The sequence below is a fragment of the Erythrolamprus reginae genome, chromosome 7, assembly GCF_031021105.1.
Source record: "Erythrolamprus reginae isolate rEryReg1 chromosome 7, rEryReg1.hap1, whole genome shotgun sequence".
Taxonomy (NCBI): Eukaryota; Metazoa; Chordata; class Lepidosauria; order Squamata; family Dipsadidae; genus Erythrolamprus; species Erythrolamprus reginae.
This window is the reverse complement of record NC_091956.1, coordinates 25,232,065-25,255,347: the sequence shown is the minus strand read 5'-3', so window position 1 is coordinate 25,255,347 and position 23,283 is coordinate 25,232,065. Positions and strand designations below refer to the sequence as shown.

The window sequence follows — 23,283 nt, the reverse complement described above, 5'->3', positions numbered from 1 at the left end:
AATGGAAAAGCGATTAATGTGTGCAAGCCCCAAATTCACCCCTTTTGTCAGCCGAATCGCCCTTTTTTGTGCTGCTGGGATTTCCCTGAGGCTCCCCTCCATGGGAAACTCCACCTCCAAACTTCTGTGTTTTTGTGATGCTGCAGGGGAATCCCAGCATCGCAAAAACGGGTGCTTCGCTGGCAACGGAAGTCCGGAGGTGGGGTTTCCCAGCGAAGGGAACATCAGTGAAATCACAGCATCGCAAAAACACAGAAGTCCAGAGATGGGGTTTCCCATGGAGGGGAGCCTCAGCGGAATCCCAGCAGTGCAAAAACAGGTGTTTCGCTGGCAACGGAAGTCCGGAGGCGGTGCATCCCAGTGGCAGCGGTGGGTTTGTAAGGTGAAAATAGTTTGTAAGAAGAGGCAAACCAATCTTAAACCCCGGGTTTGTATCTCGAAAAGTTTGTATGACGAGGCGTTTGTAAGACGAGGTATCACTGTAGTCAGCAACTTGTTCCACTGAAGAAACCTGACTACAGTGATCCCCCGGGTATCGCGATCCCGATCATTGCGAACGGCTATATGGCGATTTTTCAACCCGGAAGTCAAAACACCATCTGCGCATGCGCGCTCTTTTTCCTATGGCCACGCATGCGTAGATGGCGCCGGGCAGATCAGCTGCTGGGCGGCTTCTCTGGGTCTTCCCCCTCTTGCTGGCGGGAGGGCGAGCAGCGGGCATCAGCGAGGAGTTTCCCCACCGCCCACGCAAACTCCTCGCTGCTGCCGCGCCCGCCGCTTGTCTTGTCCGCCCGCCGCTTGTCCGCCGCCTGCCTGCCCGCCGCTCGCCCACCCTTCGCCCACCCACGCCGTTCGCTCGCGCCGCTTCCCAGCTGAGTCCTGAAGCCAGAAGGCAAAGGCGAACTTCCGCGTTTGGCTTCGGGACTCAGCTGGGAAGCGGCGCTGGGGTCTCCCCACCGCCCACGCAAACTCCTCGCTGCCGCTCGCCCGCCCTTCGCCCGCCCACGCCGTTCGCTCGCGCCGCTTCCCAGCTGAGTCCTGAAGCGAACTTCCGCGTTTGGCTTCAGGACTCAGCTGGGAAGCGGCGCGAGCGAACGGCGTAAGCGGGCGAAGGGCGGGCGAGCGGCAGCGAGGAGTTTGCATGGGCGGTGGGGAGACCCCAGCGCCGCTTCCCAGCTGAGTCCCGAAGCCAAACGTGGAAGTTCGCCTTTGCCTTCTGGCTTCAGGACTCAGCTGGGAAGCGGTGCGAGCGAACGGCGTGGGCGGGCGAAGGGCGGGCGAGCGGCGGGCAGGCAGGCGGCGGACAAGCGGCGGGCAGACAAGACAAGCGGCGGGCGCAGCAGCAGCGAGTTTGCGTGGGCGGCGGGGAAACCCCAATCTTCGGCTCCTCGCTGCTGCGGCGGAAGTAAAAACACCATCTGCGCATGCGCAGATGGTGTTTTTACTTCCGCACCGCTACTTCGCGAAAAACCGATCATTGCGAGGGGTCCTGGAACGGAACCCTCGCAATAATCGGGGGACCACTGTATATGTTATTTTCAATATGAGATAACTTCAAGATTAAATCATTATATTGTTACAGTTAAGACTTTAAAAGATTTGAGTCCGATATGACACTAATTGATCATTAAACGTAAGAATGTAATACCTTATATCAATTTGCTATATTGTTTTTATAATAAATAATTTGAATTTTTAAATGTTGTCTAGGTGTATGGATAGAAAAGCAAGGACATCAGCCTTGCAATCAATGGAAGTTAGACAACTCTGTTGTGTTTCCCTGTTGTTGTGAAGGTTGGACCTAAAAAAAACAATGAGGGAGAACATTGACTCATTTGAGCTGCTTTGCTGGACAGCAAAAATGATTAACAAGCAAGTACTGGAGACCATAATACCAGACATGGCACTGGAAGACAAAATCATAAAACAGTGTCTCACTTATTTTGGCCATGCCTTGTGGGGAAATTCAGTGAGAAAGCAATTATGTTTGGAAGAGTTTGTGGCAAAAGGAAACCAGGCCACCAATGAACATGGTAACTGGACACCATCAAAACCTGATACCAGCCACAGCACAGGACTACTCAAAGAAATGCAAGAACAGAAGATATAGAGAAATCTGGCCCATAGAATCACCATGAGTCGGGATTGAGCATGTGCCGAAGCGAATTCTAGGTGCTCCACCTCGAGCTCCGGAGTAATTTATTATGTAAAGGGAAATATCTCCCTTAAAAATATTATAAATCCTTCTTGAAGAAGAACAGAAGGAAAAAGAATCCACAGACATCAAAGAGAATCTAAAGATTTACGGTTTTAAGCAAAAACAGAGATTCTTTCGCTATAACGAGGGAGTGATAAAGTGAGTACAATAAATCTTAAAATGGCGGAGGGAGGGGGAGACTCAAGCCTAGCGAAAATCGAAAAAAAGCTGGATAGATTGTTGGATATTTGTTCAGGATTTGAGCAGATTTATTACAGTGGAGTCAACAATTGGAAATCTGGCTTCGGATGTTAAATTGATTAAAAAGGAGGTGGAGTTTTCTGCTGGAAAGATTCAGAAAGTTGAAAAACAAGCGAAGGATCACGATGAATTAATTAAACAAATGAATTATAGAATCGCTAATCTGGAGGACCGTCAAAGGAGAAGAAATTTACGTCTGCGTGGGTTCAGATCAGATTTTGCTTCAGGCTCAAACTTAAATGAAGCAGTAATTGCTTGGATTAATAAGCAAGCTGGAGTGCAAGTCGGCTCTGATGATATAATACATGTCCATTGGGCTGCCCCACGCAGAAATAGGGAGATGCAAAGAGACATTGTTATGGCTTTGGTCAGTGAAAAGCGGAGATCGTTTACAAGTCTTTGAAAAGTTCTGCCAGCCTTAAACAAGATGGGAATGAGATAAGAGGGATCTCTCTTGGGAAACCTTGAGATCAAGAGCTGCCTTACGCCCAATTTCAAGCCGTTTATATCAAAGTGGGAAAAGGTTTACTTGGGGGTTTCCAGCTGCTATTTTGGTGTTCCAAGAAAGTAAAATGTACAGGGTTCGTACATTGGAGGAGGGAAAAGCATTATTGGATCAACTGGGGATCAGGTTTGAAGAAGCTGGAGCACAAGGAACTATGGGTGAGACAAAAGAAGCAGAAGAAGATTTTTTTGACGGTCGTAGTACCCCAGACGAGGAGGAAAGACAAAGAGAAGAGCAGCTGAAGGAGTTAACCGGACAGGTGGAGGCTATTAGAAGAGAGCAGAGATGCCTTCCTTTGGTATGATAAAGATAGGACACATAAAGATAGGCATTTTTTTACCATGCACTGTTTTATGTAGTGTGTATATTAAACTTGTTAAAAAATCAATAAAAATATTATTTAAATAAAATAGAATCACCATGAGTCCAACAGAACTGAATGGATATCATCGTCGTCATCATCATCATCTTTATGTATGTACGCTAATCACAAACTGAAGTTTTTAAATGCAACAAACATAGACTTCTATATATGCCTAGATAGATCTACCTGTATGTGTGTATCAATGACTCAGTCACAACTGTGCATTTGTGACCAAGTCCCAATTTGTTTTAAATCTAATGATAATTCTAAATAATACTCCTCTTAACTGTCATAGAAATGTTAGAACCCGGTTTCTTCTCTGGTAATATCACACTACTAACCAAAGCATACAAAACATCCTTGAATACAGTTCATCTGCCTGGAACCCACCCCGCATATCAGGCATAAATACATTAGAAAAGGTCCAGAGATACTTTGCTAGAAGAGCCCTCCACTCCTCAACTCTTAACAGAATACCTTACACAACTAGACTTGAAATCCTGGGCTTAGAAAGCTTAGAATGTCACCTTATGTCACCTTCGGCAGGACCTAAGCATATCTCATAAAATTATCTGCTACAATGTCCTTCCTGTCAATGACTACTTCAGCTTCAACCACAATAATACACAAGCACACAACAAATAAAAACTCAAAGTGAACTGCTCCAAACTTGACTGTAGAAAATACGACTTTAGCAACAGTGGTTAATGCCTGACTATGCCCCCCCCCCAAAAAATCTTTACTCTTAGACTGTCCACTGTTGACCTCATCCGATTCCTAAGAGGTCAGTAAGGGGCGGGCATAAGCGCATCAGCGTACCTACCGTCCCTGTCCTAATATTCCCTCTTATCCCATATTGGGTTCCTACCGGTACGGGGCACTCCATAGTGAAAATGAACTGCACGTGCATGACTGGTATGTGACTGGTGGGCGGCTGGGCACGCCCACACGAGATTTGGCTTCTGCACTTGCGCAGGAAGTGAAAACTCGAGCAAGGATGTTCACATGAGATTTTGCTGATTTTTTATTATTACTTTGCTTCCGCGCATGCACGGAAGCAAAAAAAATCAGCAAAATCTTACATGCGCGAGCATCCACATGCAAGTTTTTGCTTCCCGCACATGCAAATCTTCTGCCAGCGTGCCCAACTGCCCACCGGTCACACGAAGCTGCACACGCAACTGCCACTGATAGCGGCGGCGACGGGGAACCCTTGCCACTCTTATCAGTACTCATCTTAAGTACATGAAAAATGTTATATCTATGCAAATACGTACTTGACAAAATAAATAAAAATAAAATAAAATGCATCTTAAATGTTATAGAGATAAGAAAGGACATTTGTCTCAATATTACTCCTTTCTCTTAAATAATAGATTGAATAATTTTTCTTTGTGTACTAACTTGGCTTCAGCTTACTTACAACATTTAAAAAATATATATTTTATTTTTTATTTTATACAATTGTTAAAGGCACTAGGCTTGAAGCTGGGAGGTCATATTTTTAGTCCTACTTTGGACATGAAGCCATGGGGCCAGCCACTCTCTCTCCACTACAGGAAGAAAGCAGTGGTATCCTACTTCCCAAAATGTTGCCAAGGAAACTCCATGGACTTTTCCACGTAACGTCTGGGAGTCTTGCATTGGCCAATAATGACTTGAAAACCCAAAACCAAATTGATTTATTAAATAATAATATTTTCATAATATTTCTCACCTTTAAGGCCATTAAACTTTCAAATCTGGAGACTTCAGTAATATAATTATGAACTCTAACTTTCAGTTCTTCTTTTTCACGTAAAGTTACTTCCAACTCAGTTGAGATTACCTGTTTGCATTACATATTATTAGACATATTATTCACAAAATAAATAAACCACCTGATGACAAAGCAGTACAATTAAATATGATCTATTCCATATCAAAACTGAACTACAGAGGAGCAGCTTATAATAGGGTTTCTCTTTGTTATTATGTCCTCATATTCATAATTTTTTTTAAAAAAAGTAGCGTTCAGTCTTGTGATTCCAAACCTATGGGCAAGTAATTTTCCTTATGAAAAATTTGGGACAAAAATTTGGCATTTATATTTTACACTTGCAATGCCCATATTGGTGTTAGCACTTGGCACATTAAAAATTGATATCTAATTAAATATTTCAAATGATATAATTATTCAATATTTCTAATAGTCAACTTTAAACTAGAACAGTTATCACACCATTAAAAAAATCCCATAAATGGGATATACATACAAGCAGGCCATTAGAGAATCTTTTCTGGAAAAACTGTGAATTATGTAGCCATGAGGGATTTATCTTTACCAGTAAATACAAAGAAGAATAAAACATAGTTGTAGCTATGATGTGATAAAATATTAAACTCAATGGGTGGGATATTTTTTTTGTTGAGAATGCAGGAAAAAAATGCTGAAAATTGCATTCAAGTGACCACAAGATGCTGTCAATGACTGTAAATATAAGCTGGTTTCCAACGGCCCAAAATGTGATCACGTGACCATGAGAATTACCTATATTGGTCTCTATTCTTCTTTATTGTGAAAGAACTAAATATCTAATCATCATTAGATACACAGTCCATAACTCCTGGGTAAAAATATGAAGAATCTTTCATTTTTAAAAAAATATCTTAATCTTCAAGTTTGCTATTAAACATTAGGAAACATCAGCAAAATATGTTACAGTATGTACGTGTGTGTGTGTGTGTGTGTGTGTGTGTGTGTGCATTCCTACAAACTCGTAAAAAACCTATAAGCAAAATACTTTTTTTTAGAAAGATAATCCGGGATATTTATTTTATTTATTTATTATTTGGATTTGTATGCCGCCCCTCTCCGAAGACTCGGGGCGGCTCACAACAAGTGAAACAAATCATAAATAATCCAATTAATTAAAATATTTAAAGATTTAAAAAACCCCATATACTAACAGACACACACACAAGCATACCATGTATAAATTAAACGTGCCCAGGGGGAGATGTTTCAATTCCCCCATGCCTGACGGCAAAGGTGGGTTTTAAGGAGTTTACGGAAGGCAGGAAGAGTAGGGGCAGTTCTAATCTCCGGGGGGAGTTGGTTCCAGAGAGCCGGTGCCGCCACAGAGAAGGCTCTTCCCCTGGGGCCCGCCAACCGACATTGTTTAGTTGACGGGACCCGGAGAAGGCCCACTCTGTGGGACCTAATCGGTTGCTGGGATTCGTGCGGCAGGAGGCGGTCTCGGAGATATTCTGGTCCGATGCCATGAAGGGCTTTAAAGGTCATAACCAACACTTTGAATTGTGACCGGAAATTGATCGGCAGCCAATGCAGACTGCGGAGTGATGGTGAAACATGGGCATACCTAGGTAAGCCCATGACTGCTCTCGCAGCTGCATTCTGCACGATCTGAAGTTTCCGAACACTTTTCAAAGGTAGCCCCATGTAGAGAGCGTATTAAAGTAGTTACATTAAGAGAGAATGATATTGGACTCTATAACTAAAAGAAACAGGAATACGAACAAAGTAAAATGCTTACAAAAACTCTTCACAGTCCAAAACAGCAAGCATTCGGTCGTTATAAGGCTGCTGAACATAGGGGACTTGACAATCAACTTGCAATTATAACACAACAATGTCTCACAGTCACGTGAACGCCATTTGCGGCCTTCACCGCCAATTTCCAACAAGCAAAATCAATGGGGAAACTGTTAGGAAGTGGCAAATGATGATCACATGAGCACACAGGAATAGCCTAATCGCAGCAATTGAGACTGCCACAATTACCATCACAGGTTGGTGTGGTCACATAACGTCACATTTTATTTCACTTTAAAATGACATGGACATTGTTATGGTTACAATGATGTTTCCAAAGAGGTACATCACATTTTTTGTACTTATAAATTACTGATACAAAATAAATCACAATGTGCACTATATCAATTGTTTTATACCTGGTTTTCTCTGGTCATTGTGGCCAGATCATCCTGTAATCTTCTGTTTTCCTTCAGAGCCATTTCTTTCACTCTGACGGTTTCTCCAAGCTCTGAGTGTACCGTGTCAAACTGGCGGTGGAGACTGCCAAGCTCACGATCTTTCCCATTTAAAGCATCCTTTAATTGGCTAAAAAATGTGGGATTTAGAAAATCTTAAATGCAATTCGTCTTTTTGCAATACAGTGTATACATGTTGGCCATAATTTTAAAATAACAACAATTAACTAAAAGATATTTTGCATATTACCAACAAGTACAGAGCTGTTTGTGTAACCGAACAAGGATCGGTTGCTGATCAGTTTCCGGTCACAATTCAAAGTGTTGGTTATGACCTATAAAGCCCTTCATGGCACCAGACCAGAATATCTTCAGGACCGCCTTCTGCCACACGAATCCCAGCGACCGGTTAGGTCCCACAGAGTCAGCCTTCTTCGGGTCCCATCGACTAAACAATGTCGTCTGGCGGGACCCAGGGGAAGACTTTTATGTGGCGGCCCCGACCCTCTGGAACCAGCTCCCCCCTGAGATTAGAACTGCCCCCACCCTCCTTGCCTTTCGTAAACTCCTTAAAACCCACCTCTGCTGTCAGGCATGGGGGAACTAAAACATCTCCCCCTTGCCCATGTTGTTTTGCTGTTTGATTGATTGTGTGCTTGTTTTTTATATATATTGGGATTGTTTTATGAATTTCTTAACTTAAAATTGTAATTGGATTGGTGGGCATTGGATTTGTCACTATGTACTGTTTTTTTGCTATTGTTGTGAGCCGCCCCAAGTCTGCAGAGAGCGGCAGCATATAAATCCAATAAATCTAATCTAATCTAATCTCTCTTGTTTCTTTAGAACAACTAAATTCCCAAGCATTTGGAAAATTATACCTGAATTTCTTGCACTGTGGCACAAATGGTAGCATTGGTAGAAGACAGATATGATGCTAAGTCTTAATTAATTTTAACCGTAGAATATGCTAGATCTGTTTCATAGTCAAGAAAGCACAACGTACTACTTCCCTATTAAAATTAGCTATTGTTGCTTCCAGCCGTCCTACCTTGAGACTCTGAAGCACTTTCTGCAGTGGTATGGTATGTTTCCTGTAACCAACCACTAGTACAAGGGGCAAGTAACAAGAATATTATCTTTTGAGATCTTTTGAAAAAGGAAAATTGACTCTCTCAATAATGCCTCCCATACCTTGCATTGTTTTTAAAAGTATTAACTTTCATTTGAAAAAGTCTGAAAGTAAATAATTTTAATTAAAGTTTTCAGAAATATAATTAGATACTGTACTAAAGAAATTAGCAGCAGTTTAGCAGAATTAGAAAACAGGCCAGGAAAGCTAGGGAACAGCTCTGCAGTGAAATGTTATATCTTCAGTGAGATTAGTGAATGGTTATTAAAGTAGTTTGAATGAAGAAAGCGTAATTATTTTTGAAGGTAATCAGCCATTTTTTTAAAAAAAACATAGTATAAAGAATTTGGGGCTCCCTTGTCGTCTTATCTTAAATAAGCATTACATTTAATAACTTCCCTGATATATAACACAATTAAAATAAAATTAGTAATTTTTTTCTCTTCTATTTTACCTTATGAAGTATATGCAGTAGCTCAGTTAATTTTCTAATCTTATTAAAATTACCTCTGACTTTTATTTTAAATCACTTTCAGAATAACCAAAAGTTATAATTTTATTACTTACTCTAAAGACACTTCCAACTGAGTAGCTGCTTTTTGTAAGTTGAAGATAGTTTTTTCCTGTTTAAAGAGATGGAGTTATGCATGTTGTGTATTTTCTTTTTCTGTAATTTTAAATCTAACATAGCATTAATGAAACTAAGTAATTTGACATACTATCCTTTCTCTAGCCTAACCAAATATTTCAAAGCTCCTGCAACAAGCACAAGACACTAATATACATAAGCATATATAGTTTATAACATTCTAACAGTATACGGACATACTAATACAACTTGAACACACATTAATAGTTCTCTGCACTACTTACAAGCAATTTGATTTATGATTTTACACGCAACGTATGTGGCAAAGTTTTTAATTGTAATACTTCTAAACATTTACTTCATATTATTTTGTTTTTATTATCTTTCAAATAATTTTTCTGCTTCTTTAATTTTTAATTTTCACAAATTTTCTAATGAATTGCAGAAGCCAAATTATGTCTTCAAATCTTTTGAGTGTATAGAAGCATGTATTAATAATAATCATAATTAAAATAATTTAACAGAAATCAAATAAAATTCAAAATAAAATATGAAAATATTTGCCAAGTAGCTGGGGGACAACGGAAGAGAAAAAAAAGGGACGCGACCAGAATGTCTTTTTAAAATTATTTTTAAATAACTTTTTGTCAGCAAAGGTAACTTACATACGTATAACCACTTGTTATATGTTATTTCTCACTATCTTCAAGCTAGGAAATAAGGCATAATATGAACTGGGCAAAACTACTATTTATCTATATCTAGGACAGGGTTCTCAACCTTTCCAATACCGAGACCCCTTAATAGAGTTCCTCATGTTGTGGTGACCCTCAACCATAAGTCTAGCGCCAATTCTCCCAAAAGAGCATTAAGCTGATTGGCAAGAAGGTCAGAGGGACACCCCCACTGTAAATGCCTGATTGGTTGAATTGTAAAAATATGTTCCAAGGCGCCTGTTTTTTGGGAAGAAATGACCCATTCAAGAAGATGTGATATCTGAAGGGAAATCATACATGAGGATACAGTTATTTTGTATATATACCATGAGTTTGTGTAGAAACAATCCCTTTGCCATCCTAGTTGTCTGTCGTTTTAACTTAAATATCCTAAATTCTTCCTTGATTGCATGTCTACCAGGAGCAAATAACATTCTTCCTTTGATACAGTAAGTATGGTTCTCATAATCCATTTCCTATTTTGTATGAATACCTTGTTATCTAAATTGTCTTCTAGATATGCAATTTTTTCAGTTTTTTCATCTATACTTTCTTGAAGGCTGTCTTTTTCCTTATCCAAAGCATTAACGGTACTTCTCAGTAGCATAACAGACTCATTTTGTGATGAGCTCTTAGTTTGGAGTGTATCTGAAAACAGAAAAACAGCAAGCAACACAAATGTTAGTTGGCTCACTTGCTTTGATCATGCAAAACTCTAAGCCTTGTAAGCACACTAGTAATTGGTGTATTTGTTCTGGGTCCCTGTTCTGGATGAGATTGTTGTTGATAAATTCTCTTATTGCTACACTCAACAAATAATTCGGAGAATAGTCAGTCATCCCAATTTATCTTAAAAGTATATTGCTTTTTAAAAGAACTTCTGTTGTTTGCTAATCTCAAATCAGCTATGTGACCTTGGAAAATTAAAATCCCGGTGAAGTTTGGAAATATCTGTTGGAGAATGACTGCCGTTTTGACTTTTATCCTCCCCCCCCCCCCCCCAAAAAAAAAAAATAGGTCTGTTTATTTAATTTTTAAATGTAATCAACTCTGATAACTCTGGGCAATGTAAAATAAAAACACCAGGAAAATATAGATTTTTAAAAATATAATTTATATAGGAGTATATTATAAAAACACAAAATCTAGAAAAGCAACATTATATTTTAGTAGCTTGTAATCTACACCAGGGGTCATTAACCTTTTGGACTTCAGGGACCCACTAAATTTATAATTTTAAATCCCGCAAACTACTAATATCAGTGGTGGGATTCAAAATGATTTATTACCAGTTCTGTGGGTTTGGCATGGCTTGGTGGGTGTGGCAGGGGAAGGATACTCTCCATTCCCACTCTACTCCAGGGGACGTTTACTGCAAAAAACCCATTTCCTCCCGATCAGCTGGGACTTGGGAGGCAGAGAATAGATAGGGCCAGGGCCAGTCAGAAGTGGTATTGATCGGTTCTCTGAACTACTCAAAATTTCTGATACCGGTTCTCCAGAACTCATCAGAACCTGCTGAATCCCATCTCTGACTGATATGCATTTTTAAAAATGATAAATAGTATGTAGTGCGATATTAAAAAATGCAAATAATTTTTCTGCAGACTATCAAAATTTTCTCATGGACCACTGATCTACACTATATAATTATTAATGGTATGCCTTCTCTGATTAGGTATATTTTGAGGTATGAAAATTTTGGGTTTGTTTTTTGTTTGTTTTTTGCTTTTTCCTTAATTAAGCTTTAGAATTTGCATTGCACATAATTAGAATTTCTGAAAATACTAATTTAATTAGAACAGAGGAGAGAGCAAATCAATGTACTCAACAGAGATTACAGTATTTTTCAGAGTATAAGGTGCACCTTTTTACTCCCTAAGAGGCTGAAATTTTGCGTGGGTCTTATACTCTGAATGGTTATAACTTTGGATGGTCAACGAACTGCTGTAAGACAAGGACTACATTTATCACCCAAGAATCTGCTACTAGGATCAAAGAGATTTTAAAATGTTTAGATCCTAAGAATCTGAAACAGTTCTTGGATGTTCTGTCTTTATTATATTGATGGTCTTTGACTATAATAAAGGTTTTACTTACTTACTTATTCTGAATGTAGGTGGGTTTTTTTCAGCCCTAACTAGGTGCTAACGATCTACACAGCTCCTTGCCTTGCAGGCGCTTTCATTGTTACTCTCTGTCTAGGTGTTTTCAGGGGTTTGCAAACACTTTCATTGCTCTACTTGCTCTAAAAGTTTCTTTCTAATGAGATACTATGATGTTCTCAGCTCTTACCGCTTGCAAGCACTTTCATTATTATTCTCTGCAAATAATGTTTTCCAAGCCTAAGTCTTTGCAGGCTTTTTTTTCATTGCTTTACTTGCTCAGAATAAGTTTCTTTCCAGCCCTAATCAGGTTCTAACGATGTTTCCAGCTCTTACCAGCTTGCAAGCTCTTTTATTGTTAATCTCTCCAAATAAGGTTTTTTAAAAGCCCTAATTAGGGAATAAAATGATGTGCTGAAACTGACCAGACTAAGGACGCTAGCCAGATAAATATCTGGTAGGCAGATGTTTTCCCCTATTTTTCTCTCCAAAAACTAAGGTGTGTCTTATACTCCAATGGGTCTTATACTCCGAAAAATACAGTATATTTTGTAGATAAAGGGCAAATTTCTATTCCTGCCAACTAAACTTGACGTTCTGAGTCAAATCAATAATTTTGATATGTATTTTATGTTTTATTCTAGCTCTTTGTTTAATAGAAGAATTCCAAGAACTTTTATCCCACTTTTTTATTCAAATATTAAAAAGACAATTAGTGTTTATAATTCTTTTGAGTATTTGGGATGGCAGCATTTGAATATTTTTTCTGATAAAGGGGCAAAAACAGCATTCAAGGAATATGTTCACATTTTTGTAGTTGTTTATACAGAGGCTTTTTACACTTAATTTCAAATCATTTTTCATTAATATTGTTTACATGTATAGTTTTTACTATTAATTAATTTGAATAACATAAAGCTTAATAAATACATGTAGAGAAAGAAAGGCCAGCAACTAGAATAAATTCAGCCTTAATTATTATTATTCAGCCCCATGTTTGAACTGGAATTATTTATTATTATTATTATTATTATTATTATTATTATTATTATTATTATTATTATTCAGCCCCATGTTTGAACTGGAAATATATTATTTGTTGTATTTATATTCTGTTTACTCCTGTTAGAACTCTGACAATGGTTTTGGGTAGAACTGAATTAGATTATTTGTACTTTTTCCCTTAATAATACAGTACAATATAATTCACCTATTTTGTCCTCTAATATCTCAATTTCCTCATTAGCTGATTGAAGTTCATTTGTTTTAAGAGTTAGTTGATGCTGTATCTCATCTAGGGATTTCTGTATCTGTTCATTTAATAATCTGTAAAATCAAGACAGTTATGTTAAATACAATATTGGGCACAGGTTATGAATCCATTTTTACTGTATCTTCAGTGGGCATTATAATTTATAAAGAAATAGTGACTTAGATTAAGTAAAACACCAGTGCTATACATTTTAGTCTAAATTTTCAATAATTAAAAATGCTGTTTTCTTAACGAAGGTCCAAAATTGTCCTTTTAATTTTTATAAGTATGGATATCACCAACATAATTACATAGTGAAACAGAATGGGATTTATTTTAAGAAATACACCCTTCCCAAACTTTCCAACATCATCAGTGTGAATGAATGTGGGATTTGCTTCCTGTTTATACACACTAGGTTGCCCGGCCACTTAATATTAATTCCTGCATATCTGGGCAGATAAACTCTAAAAATTCTGCTTATCACTAACTTATCACTAACATATAAGAAATATCTGTGATATTAGCAATAGCAATAGCATTTAGACTTATATACCACTTCATAATTGAAAATGTCCAAAGATATTTCACCAGAAGAGCCCTTCACTCCTCCAATCGAAACAGAATATCCTACAAAAATAGACTAACAATCCTGGGCCTAGAAAGCCTAGAACTACGGCGCCTAAAACACGATTTGAGTATTGCCCACAAGATCATATGCTGCAACGTCCTACCGGTCAATGACTACTTCAGCTTCAACCGCAACAACACAAGAGCACGCAACAGATTCAAACTTAATACGAACCGCTCCAAACTTGACTGTAAAAAATATGATTTCAACAATTGAGTTATCGAAGCGTGGAACTCATTGCCGGACTCAATTGTGTCAACCCCTAACCCCCAACATTTCTCCCTTAGACTCTCCACGATTGACCTCTCCAGGTTCCTAAGAGGCCAGTAAGGGGCGTACATAAGTGCACTGGTGTGCCTTTCGTCCCCTGTCCAATTGTCTTTCCTTTCTCTCACTTATAATATATATTTTCTTTCTTTCATATATCCTCTCCTCTAAGTTCCCTTTACCCTTATATATATTACTACATGTCTATTTTTCTTCCTATGTATTTGTGTATTGGACAAATGAATAAATAAAAAATAAATAATAAAAATAAAAAATAATGCTTTTACAACCCTCTCTAAGTGGTTTATAGAATCTCAACAATCTGGTTTCCTCATTTTACCCACTTCAAAAGGATGGAAGGATGAGTCAACCTTGAGCTGGTGGTGAAATTTGAACTGCTGAACTACAGCTAACAGTTAGCTGAAGTCACCTGCAGTGCTGCACTCTAACCACTGCGCTATCCCAGCTCTTTATTTTTTTTAAAAAAAAATTATTAAGTTTTATTTACAAGAATATATACAATAAACACAACAACAATACAAATAGTAATACAATATTGAACAAATAAACTCTTTAATCACTGGATTAATATTAATCTATAGCACTGTCTCATTTCTAATCTTTTCTCATCTTTTCCCATCTTCTCATCTTTCCTACTATCTTCTTATGATTTATCAATTGTTGTTTGTAGCTTATGATTAATGATTGTAACTATGATTATGACCTATTATTTATTATTGTATGTATACTGTGAGCTTATGCACTGGAGACAAATTCTTTGCTTGTCCAATAAAAAATTCAATGCAATTCAATTCTTCTATTTCTCAGAGTGTCCAGGGGGAAAGCATTTTGAAATTCCCTGATATTCCCCTGACACTTCCTGTAACTTGCAATCTAGTTAAGGCGCGGTTGTAGATGACATCCTACCAAACGGCTAAGTCGTGGAGAAATATCAGTAGCTGAGGAAGCAAGTTGTTGCCAGTTATGCTCATTTTTGCTTGACTCTGCCAAGCATTGCGATCCGGGTTTTTTACATGATTTCCCCCTGATTTTTAAACATTTTAATACTGTTGGTTTTTTCCCCTGATTTATTACGTTTTTTTTCACAAATTTCCTCATAATTCTCTGATATTTCCTGAACTGTCGATTTTTCTGATAATTCCCTTTTCCTGATAATTTCCCTGATTTCCGTTTTCCGGGTTAGCTGGGCACCCTGATTCCTATTTCTATTCTATATTCCATCCCATCCCATATGTATAAATTAATATAACTTTGTTTTCGTAGATTTTCACGGGTACAGGTATGACAGTCTTGGTATATTCGGGTTTCTTCCCGTGTAGGATTTGGAAATTTCTGGCGACGTTTCGATGAGGTCCCACTCATCATCTTCAGGCTGGTGTTTCTGTCCTTGTTCTCAGGCGAACACTAATATAACTTTTTCTAAACAAATTCAGTATAGGTTTTTCTTAGTCAATTATCAGACTAGCCATACTATTACTTTCAGTTTGATTATCAGGCAAATGCAAATTGGAGATCTCTTTTTAGGGCCATATCACTGAAGCAGCAGCATCATACAAATACGCATTACAAATTACACAATTGAACTTACTTTACTGAACTCAATTCTGTCTTATACTGTGCAGTATCTTCAGATGTGTTTAAGAGCTGATGAGTCTTCATGTTCAGTTCATCTTCCAAAGAGCTTATCTTATCTTTTAACAATGACATTGTTGACATTTGATCAAGACGTTCTGTTTCCAACTATAGAGCAAAAGAAATTCCAAACCTATGTGACATTTTTAAACCTAACATATTTTAAAGATTGCAAGATAAAGCAGCCCTTCACAATATGTTCCATTAAAATGATAGTAAGGATCAATGGCAGTAAAATCCACAATAAGGTAAACTGCCATGCAGTAACATAATTTATTTACATATTCCATTACAGTGATCCCCCGGTTATTGCGTCCCCGACCATTGCGAATGGGCTACATCGCGATTTTTCAACCCGGAAGTAAAAACACCATCTGCGCATGTGCGCCCTTTTTTCCTATGGCCACACATGCGTAGATGGTGTTCCCCGCCGGGCAGATCAGCTGCTGGGCGGCTTCCCTGGGTCTTTCCCCTCTTGCTGGCGGGAGGGCGAGAAGCCCCCCCAGCACCCGCTTGCCCTCCGTTCGCCCGCCCTTCGCCCGGCCACCCGCCATTTGCTCGCTGCTCGCCCGGCCACCCGGGTTCGTTTGGCTTCGGGACTCAGTTGGGAAGCGGCACGGGTGTTTTAAAAGGTCTCCGCCGGCATGGGGGGCTTCTTAGCACCCCCCCAAACCCGGGTTGGGGGTTCGGGGGGGGTAGGAAGCCCCCCATGCCGGCGGAGACCTTTTAAAACACCCGTGCCGCTTCCCAGCTGAGTCCTCAAGCCAAGCGCAGAAGTTAGCCTTGAATCCCTTTGAATCCCGCCGCTTCTGCTGGATACGGGCGATGGGGGGGGCGAGCTGCCACACCCCTGGCTTCCGCACCGCTCGTCCCACCCACCGCCCGTATCCAGCAGAAGCTGCTGGATTCAAAGTGCTGGGGTGGGGGGCTGTCGGGACACCCCCCACCCCACCCCAGCACTTTGAATCCCGCCGCTTCTGTTGGATACGGGCGATGGGGGGGCGAGCTGCCACAGCCCCTGGCTTCCTCACCGCTCGTCCCACCCACCGCCCGTATCCAGCAGAAGCTGCTGGATTCAAAGTGATTCAGGGAACAGAATGGAGCCTTCCGCGGCGGGGCTGGTAGGAGGGGAGCCGAGGGGATAACCGAGCCCAGCCCCGTGGGATTCGCCTTCCTCCCGCTTGCAGCCGAGTGATCGTGGGCTCCTTCGCAACCTCAGAGAGCTTCCTGGTTTTCGTGAGCTTTCATGCCCAGGAAGCTCTCCGAGGTTGCCAAGGAGCCCAGGATCACTCGGCTGCCGGCGGCAGGAAAACGAATGTCACGGGGCTGGGCTCGTCTCCCCACCCTTAGCAGCCCCGCCGCGGAAGGCTCCATTCTGTTCCCTGCCGGCCCGATTGAGCGGCCGGCGGTCTCCATTCAGGGAACAGAATGGAGCCTTCCGCGGCGGGGCTGGTAGGAGGGGAGCCGAGGGGGTAACCGAGCCCAGCCCCGTGGGATTCGCCTTCCTCCCGCTTGCAGCCGAGTGATCGTGGGCTCCTTCGCAACCTCAGAGAGCTTCCTGGTTTTCGTGAGCTTTCATGCCCAGGAAGCTCTCCGAGGTTGCGAAGGAGCCCAGGATCACTCGGCTGCCGGCGGCAGGAAAGCGAATGTCACGGGGCTGGGCGCTAGCTCTCGCCGCTTTCGAGCTGAGTCCTGAAACGAATTCGCTTCAGGACTCATCTCGAAAGCCCGCTAGCGAGGAGCCGAAGATTGGGGGCGGCGCGGCTGTTTTAAAACGTCGCCGCCGGCATGGGGGGCTTGCCAGCACCCCCCGGACCCCCAACCCGTGTTTGGGGGGCTGCTAGGAAGCCCCCCATGCCGGCGGCGACGTTTTAAAACAGCCGCGCCGCCCCCAATCTTCGGCTCCTCGCTAGCGCTGCGGAAGTTAAAAACACCATCTGCACATGCGCAGATGGTGTTTTTACTTCCGCAGCGCTACTTCGCGAAAACCCGCTCGTTGCGGGGGGTCCTGGAACGGAACCCTCGCAACGAGCGGGGGATCACTGTATACTGTATGTGGCCCCTAAGATATTTCATCTTTTTCTTTCCAAATAATCATGAAATAATGACTACGTAAAAAGTTATAGCTCCAAATCCAATCAGAATATTTGGGCAAAATACTTACTCTTTTAAGAGTACTTTCCAATCTTGATACATCCTGTTCCAATTTTAATTTATCTAAAGCATATTCCTCCTGCAGCATCTAACAAAACAAAGTAGACAGAACAATAGTAGTAAGCCCTTTCATTAATAATATTAAAATAGCCACAATTACCCTACATTTCTTGACAATAAAATGACCAAACAGTACATGAACGTCAGAAGGAAAATGGTATCTATTTTGTCTTTAGAATAACAAATATGGTTGAAAATAGATATAAATAAGACGCAACACGAAAACGCTTATTAATTCGAAGTGAGCATTTATTTTCTTCTAGTTTCGCCGCATAACCTCTGCATAACCCCCTGAACTTCAGATAAGCAATCTACTAGAGCAGCATCCCATTCCCTTTCAGTTCTGCAGACTGGTGGCAACAGTGATGGGGGAAGGGATGGTTTCGCTTGCACAAATGCAGCTTCACACAATCGCACAATTGCCCGTCACTTATGCAGCCCAGTTCTGAATGGGCTATGGTCTGGTACCAGGCTACAGACGGGAGCTGGGGACCCTGTATTAGAGAGAAAGAACTTATTTTCATATAGATTAAATCTGCTACCTAGAATTTATTAACCGAAGATGTAGCATGTGCATTCCTATTGACCTGTATCTGTGATTGAACCTATAGCACGTGTTGCCCTATGTCAGCTCCAGTGTTCATGTGTGTGCTTGCCAGCTGATTTTCAGCCTTCCGGAGGGCAGAAGGAAGCCGTTTTGTCCTCCGCAGGCTTCAGGAATGCCTCTGGAGCCTATGGATGATGAAAAAGGGGCCCAACAGGCCTGCTGGAAGTCAACCTCAACTTCATTGAGGCCTGTGTGCATGCACAGGGGGGAGGCAGTGCAGGGGGGGAGGGCATTGCATTATGGGTGTAAGCACGTGTATGCATACTATTGGGCATCCTTTTGGCAACAGAGCAAAAAAAGGTTCACCATCACTGACTATAGCAGTGATAGCGAACCTATGGTACTGCCCTAGCCAAGCTTCAACATGCATGTGTGTGCCGGCCACCTGATATTTGGCTCACACATAGGCTCTGGGCGGGCATTTTTGGCTTCTAAAGAGCCTCCAGGGGGATGGGGAAGGGCATTTTTACCTTCCTTCAGCTCCAGGGAAGCCTTTGGAGCCTGGGGTGAAGCATGAGCATACTGGGCCCACCTGAAGTTAGAAAACAGGCTGTTTCCGGCCTCCAGAGAGCCTCCGGGGGGCAGGGAAAGCTGAATTATGAGTATGGGCATTTGCGCATGCGCGATAGCGCGCACACATACTCTTTTGGCACCAGAGGGAAAAAAGTTTCGCAATCACTGGGCTACAGTGTCCTAAGTGGCCAAAGTTAAATTGTTTTCAAATTTTAATGGCTCCTTCATGTTAGGACTTTTACATTAGGATGATTTTATTAATGTGATAGATTCCTAGTTTAATACTTTTGTTATATCAAACTAAAAAAAAAATGCATACATCTGCATTAATAAGATAACATAGTCTTAAAATTAACAATTGTAGTAATAAAAATTGTTAAAGAGCTGGGAAAAAGAACTAGTCCAACAATTTGACTACATTGCTCAAAAGTATTCTCCATTACCTCTTTGTTAAAAAATCCCCCAAATGTTTTTTGATTTATATGCCACTTATCTCACTCTGCACAGCAACTCTCAACTTAAATATTTGCAAACAATATACCATATTATCAACAATCAATTGCTGCAAATCAGCTATACATTTCTTTTTCCAATGTTACCTAATACTTAACAAAGCCCCAAACCAAAATTACAACAGAATTTTTTTGCCACTTTGAGAATTTATGCTAAATTAACATTACTGTTTATTATTAGTTTTAGCAATACCTTTCACAGAATGATTATAAAAGAAAATCCAAAATGCACTTTTTGAAATTGTCATTATGTGATCAGTAATAATCTGAAGTGTTACAGGACGTGGAGACAGTCACTTTAAATAACAAACTAGGCTAAAATTATTTCATTGTTGAAAACTACAGAAAAGATTAAAAGCTGACCTTTAATTTCTCCCTTAGTCCTTCTTTCTCTGATGCAGCTCTTCTGAAATCAGCTAATGCATTATTTCTTTCTTCTTCTGCATGATTTCTTGTCAGAGAACAGGTTTTTTTCTCTCTCCGCAGATAGTTTAATTCATTCTGAGACTAAACATGCAAAATTATTTTTTTTACCTTGCCTTTATTATTTTAAATAAACAATCCGATGTGTTGAACTTAGGCTTTTTCCTCTTCCTATTTTCCCCACAACAACCACGTGAGTTGAGATAGGTTGAGAGAGAGTATTTGGCCCAAAGTCATCTAGCCAATGTTTGTGCCTGAAGCAGGATTAGAACTCAGTGTCCTGGTTCAAACTCTGGCGCTTAACCACTACAACAAACTGGCTTTCTAGTTTTTGAAGCAGTTATTAAATACATTATAATTGTACTGCAATTTTAAAAGGAAAGCACAAAAAGAAAAGCATACAGAAAATAAATTAAAAGAAAACAATACTGTGTTTCCTCGAAAATATCTTATATTTTTTTGAACCCGGAAATAAGTACTTGGTCTTATTGCTATGCACTCAAAAGCCCGATTGGGCTTATAATTCAGGGGATGTATTATTTTGGGGGAAACAGAATATTTATGAAATCTATAAGTACTAAAGTGAACAAAAATAGAAAATTAGAAAAACTAAAAAATTTTAAACTGATATTTTTAATATAATAAAAATGTATAACACACATACACACACATAATATGGCAAAGTCTCTAAAAGGCAAATGTATTATTTTTTTGATTAGAAAATGTAGCCTCTTTAAAAATGGATTTGTTCAATCTTTGATAATTGAAGTAATAGTACTTTTCAATTTCTCAGTATAAATGTCTTAAGTATTCCCCATATAAGATAAAACCAATAAACTTCAGAAACTCCCTGTTTCCACAATTTTGGAATATTATTGAAAATAACCTTTAAATTTTAACTTGAAAACATTTACACAGACATATATTTTTTAAATAAACTGAACTTGACCAAATTACAGTAGCTAAATATACCTTCAAATTTCCTACATTAGAAGCCAAGAAAATCGTATTCCTAAATGTAACATTACAACATTATTAACTTAAAGTAATTATTCCAGACTTGATCTTTCTACCTATGTTTGAAGTATTTTTTCTTTCATAGAAAAAAAATAATCTAAATTAAATATTGAATATTACACATTATTGTTTCATCTATCTATCTATCTATCTATCTATCTATCTATCTATCTATCTATCCATCCATCCAATCATATTAATATGAGCTTGTATTAATATCAATAAATTTGATAAATATTAATGTGTATTAGCATTAATATTGAATATTATTAATAATATTAAATATCCATGAGACTTAGCATCAAAACTCAATAGGCTTCCAATAAATGTCAAATATTTAATTACACTAGTCCAGGAAATAAATAATTGATTAAACTTTTATGCCACCTCACTCTCAATAACCCTGGGCAGTTCACATAAATCAAAGTAATTACTATACACTCTACTAGATTTTTAACAGAGATTATTATTAAGATTGCAATAGTTCAATAAATCTAGTTTCTTTTTGATGAGACTGCAGATTTTCATTGTTGTACAGTATATTGCTCTGGATCAAGGTTCTATTTATTTACCTGTTCATAAAGGACACTCAATTTGTCTTTTTCTACAGTTAATAGTTTGACATTAGACTGAATTTCTATCATATGCTTTTCAAATCTGTCCAGCATACACTGTAGCTCATCTCTCTCTTGTATAACTAACCTAAGGTCTTCACTCTGCAAAATAAAGGGAGAGGGGGAGGAAAAAGTGAGAATATGCTTTATACATCCACATATGTATTCACCCATATTAGTAAACAAGTCAACAAAATACATATTCTTCGGAGAGTCTTCGGAGAGGGGCAGCATACAAATCTAATAAATTATTACTATTATTATTATTATTATTATTATTATTATTATTATTATTATTATATTACGAATGACAGGATTGCAGTCCAAAACCAATAACCATTCCATGCTTTATAAATTATGGTTTATGTAGTAAAGAATCATACAAAACTGGCCCTGGATTATATTGTTAACATTGCCCAGAACTGGGAAATTCTAATCTAATGTCAGTTATCTAGCCAGGATCTCAATATTCAAACAAAGCACTAAATCTCTGTTGAATATTCTGAGCCTTCAGCCTGCAGATCTGTCTCACTTCCTCAAATAGGGCTCTGAAACACCCTGATATATTTATTATGGTCAGTCAAAACAAATCCATTTCTAATCATTTGCTGGCCAGATTAAAATGCAAATTGCAATTAGGCTAAAAGACTTTCCCTCTTCTCTTGTGACCATGTTAGACCTATTCACATAGGTTTGATAATTATAAGGGAAATTATTAGGTGTCCTTACAAACAATAAAAGGAAACAAAGTCAAGGAAAATATGTCAATATTGGGCTACAAATAATTTCTAATGCATTTACAGGAAGTCCTTGACTTATGACAATAACTGAGCTGAACATTTCTGTTGTTGATGAGACAAATATTAAGTGATTTTTGCCCCCTTTTATGACATGGCTACGTGGTTAAGTGAATCTGTCTTCCCCATTGACTTTGCTTGTCCGGGAAGTCACAAACAATGATGTAAAGCTGATTCATCGCTTGCAAAGTGCCTGAATTTTGATCATGTGACCATGGGGATAAATGTGAAAACCAGTTATAAGTCACTTTTTTCAGCACCCTTGTAACTTCGAACGATCACTAAACAAACTGTTGTAAGTCGAGGACTGCCTGTAGCTGAAGGAAATGAAGCATGCTTATTAAGAAGGAAATATCACTGAATCCAGTAAAATTGGGGATCAAAACGTGCTAATCAATATCAGGTTCCTACCGGGGGGGAGGACGACACCATATTGGTAGCGGAAATGGAGCTGCATGCGCAGCTCTGGGTGACCGGCAGGCGTGTGCACCCATCCTCTCACAAGATTTGGCTTCTGCTCATGCGCAGAAAGCAAAATCTTTTGAGAGGGACGTGTGCGAAAGATTTGGGCTATTTTTTGCTTCTGCACATGCACTGAAGCAAAACATATTGCCAAAATATCACGTGCCCACGCATCTTCTCGTAAGATTTGCTTCCTGTGCAGAAGCCAAATCTCGCTCCGATGCGTGCACATGCGTGCATGTCACCCAGAACTGTGCGCATATCAGCACCGATAGCAGCGGTAAGTTGGAACCCCTCCCACCGGTGTTAATATTTTGATACTAATAATGCTATATTGCCTCATATTTAATGTTAATTGGAGAAAACTAGTTTTCCCCCCTTATTAAAGTGTGCATCATCATCATCATTATCATATTTTTCAGAGTCTAAGACGAACTTTAGTTTTGGGGGAGGAAAATG

The 23,283-nt window shown here is 39.5% G+C and overlaps 1 protein-coding gene across 6 annotated transcripts in view; it reads right to left on the bottom strand.

Annotated features, from left to right (window-relative positions):
• CEP135 (centrosomal protein 135) overlaps positions 1-23,283 on the bottom strand; it is a 58,058-nt gene that overhangs the window by 9,404 nt on the left and 25,371 nt on the right. For all 6 annotated transcript variants that reach the window (XR_011559582.1, XM_070757230.1, XM_070757228.1 and 3 more), the window contains 9 exons: positions 21,524-21,667; positions 19,875-20,018; positions 17,830-17,907; positions 15,622-15,773; positions 13,073-13,188; positions 10,251-10,405; positions 9,020-9,075; positions 7,282-7,450; positions 5,045-5,155 (listed from right to left, as the gene is read on the bottom strand). Coding sequence is in view for 5 of the 6 variants with exons in the window: in XM_070757230.1 (XP_070613331.1) it covers positions 5,045-5,155; positions 7,282-7,450; positions 9,020-9,075; positions 10,251-10,405; positions 13,073-13,188; positions 15,622-15,773; positions 17,830-17,907; positions 19,875-20,018; positions 21,524-21,667 (1,125 nt within the window). In the remaining variant the exon portion in view is untranslated. The remainder of the gene's footprint in view (positions 1-5,044; positions 5,156-7,281; positions 7,451-9,019; positions 9,076-10,250; positions 10,406-13,072; positions 13,189-15,621; positions 15,774-17,829; positions 17,908-19,874; positions 20,019-21,523; positions 21,668-23,283) is intronic.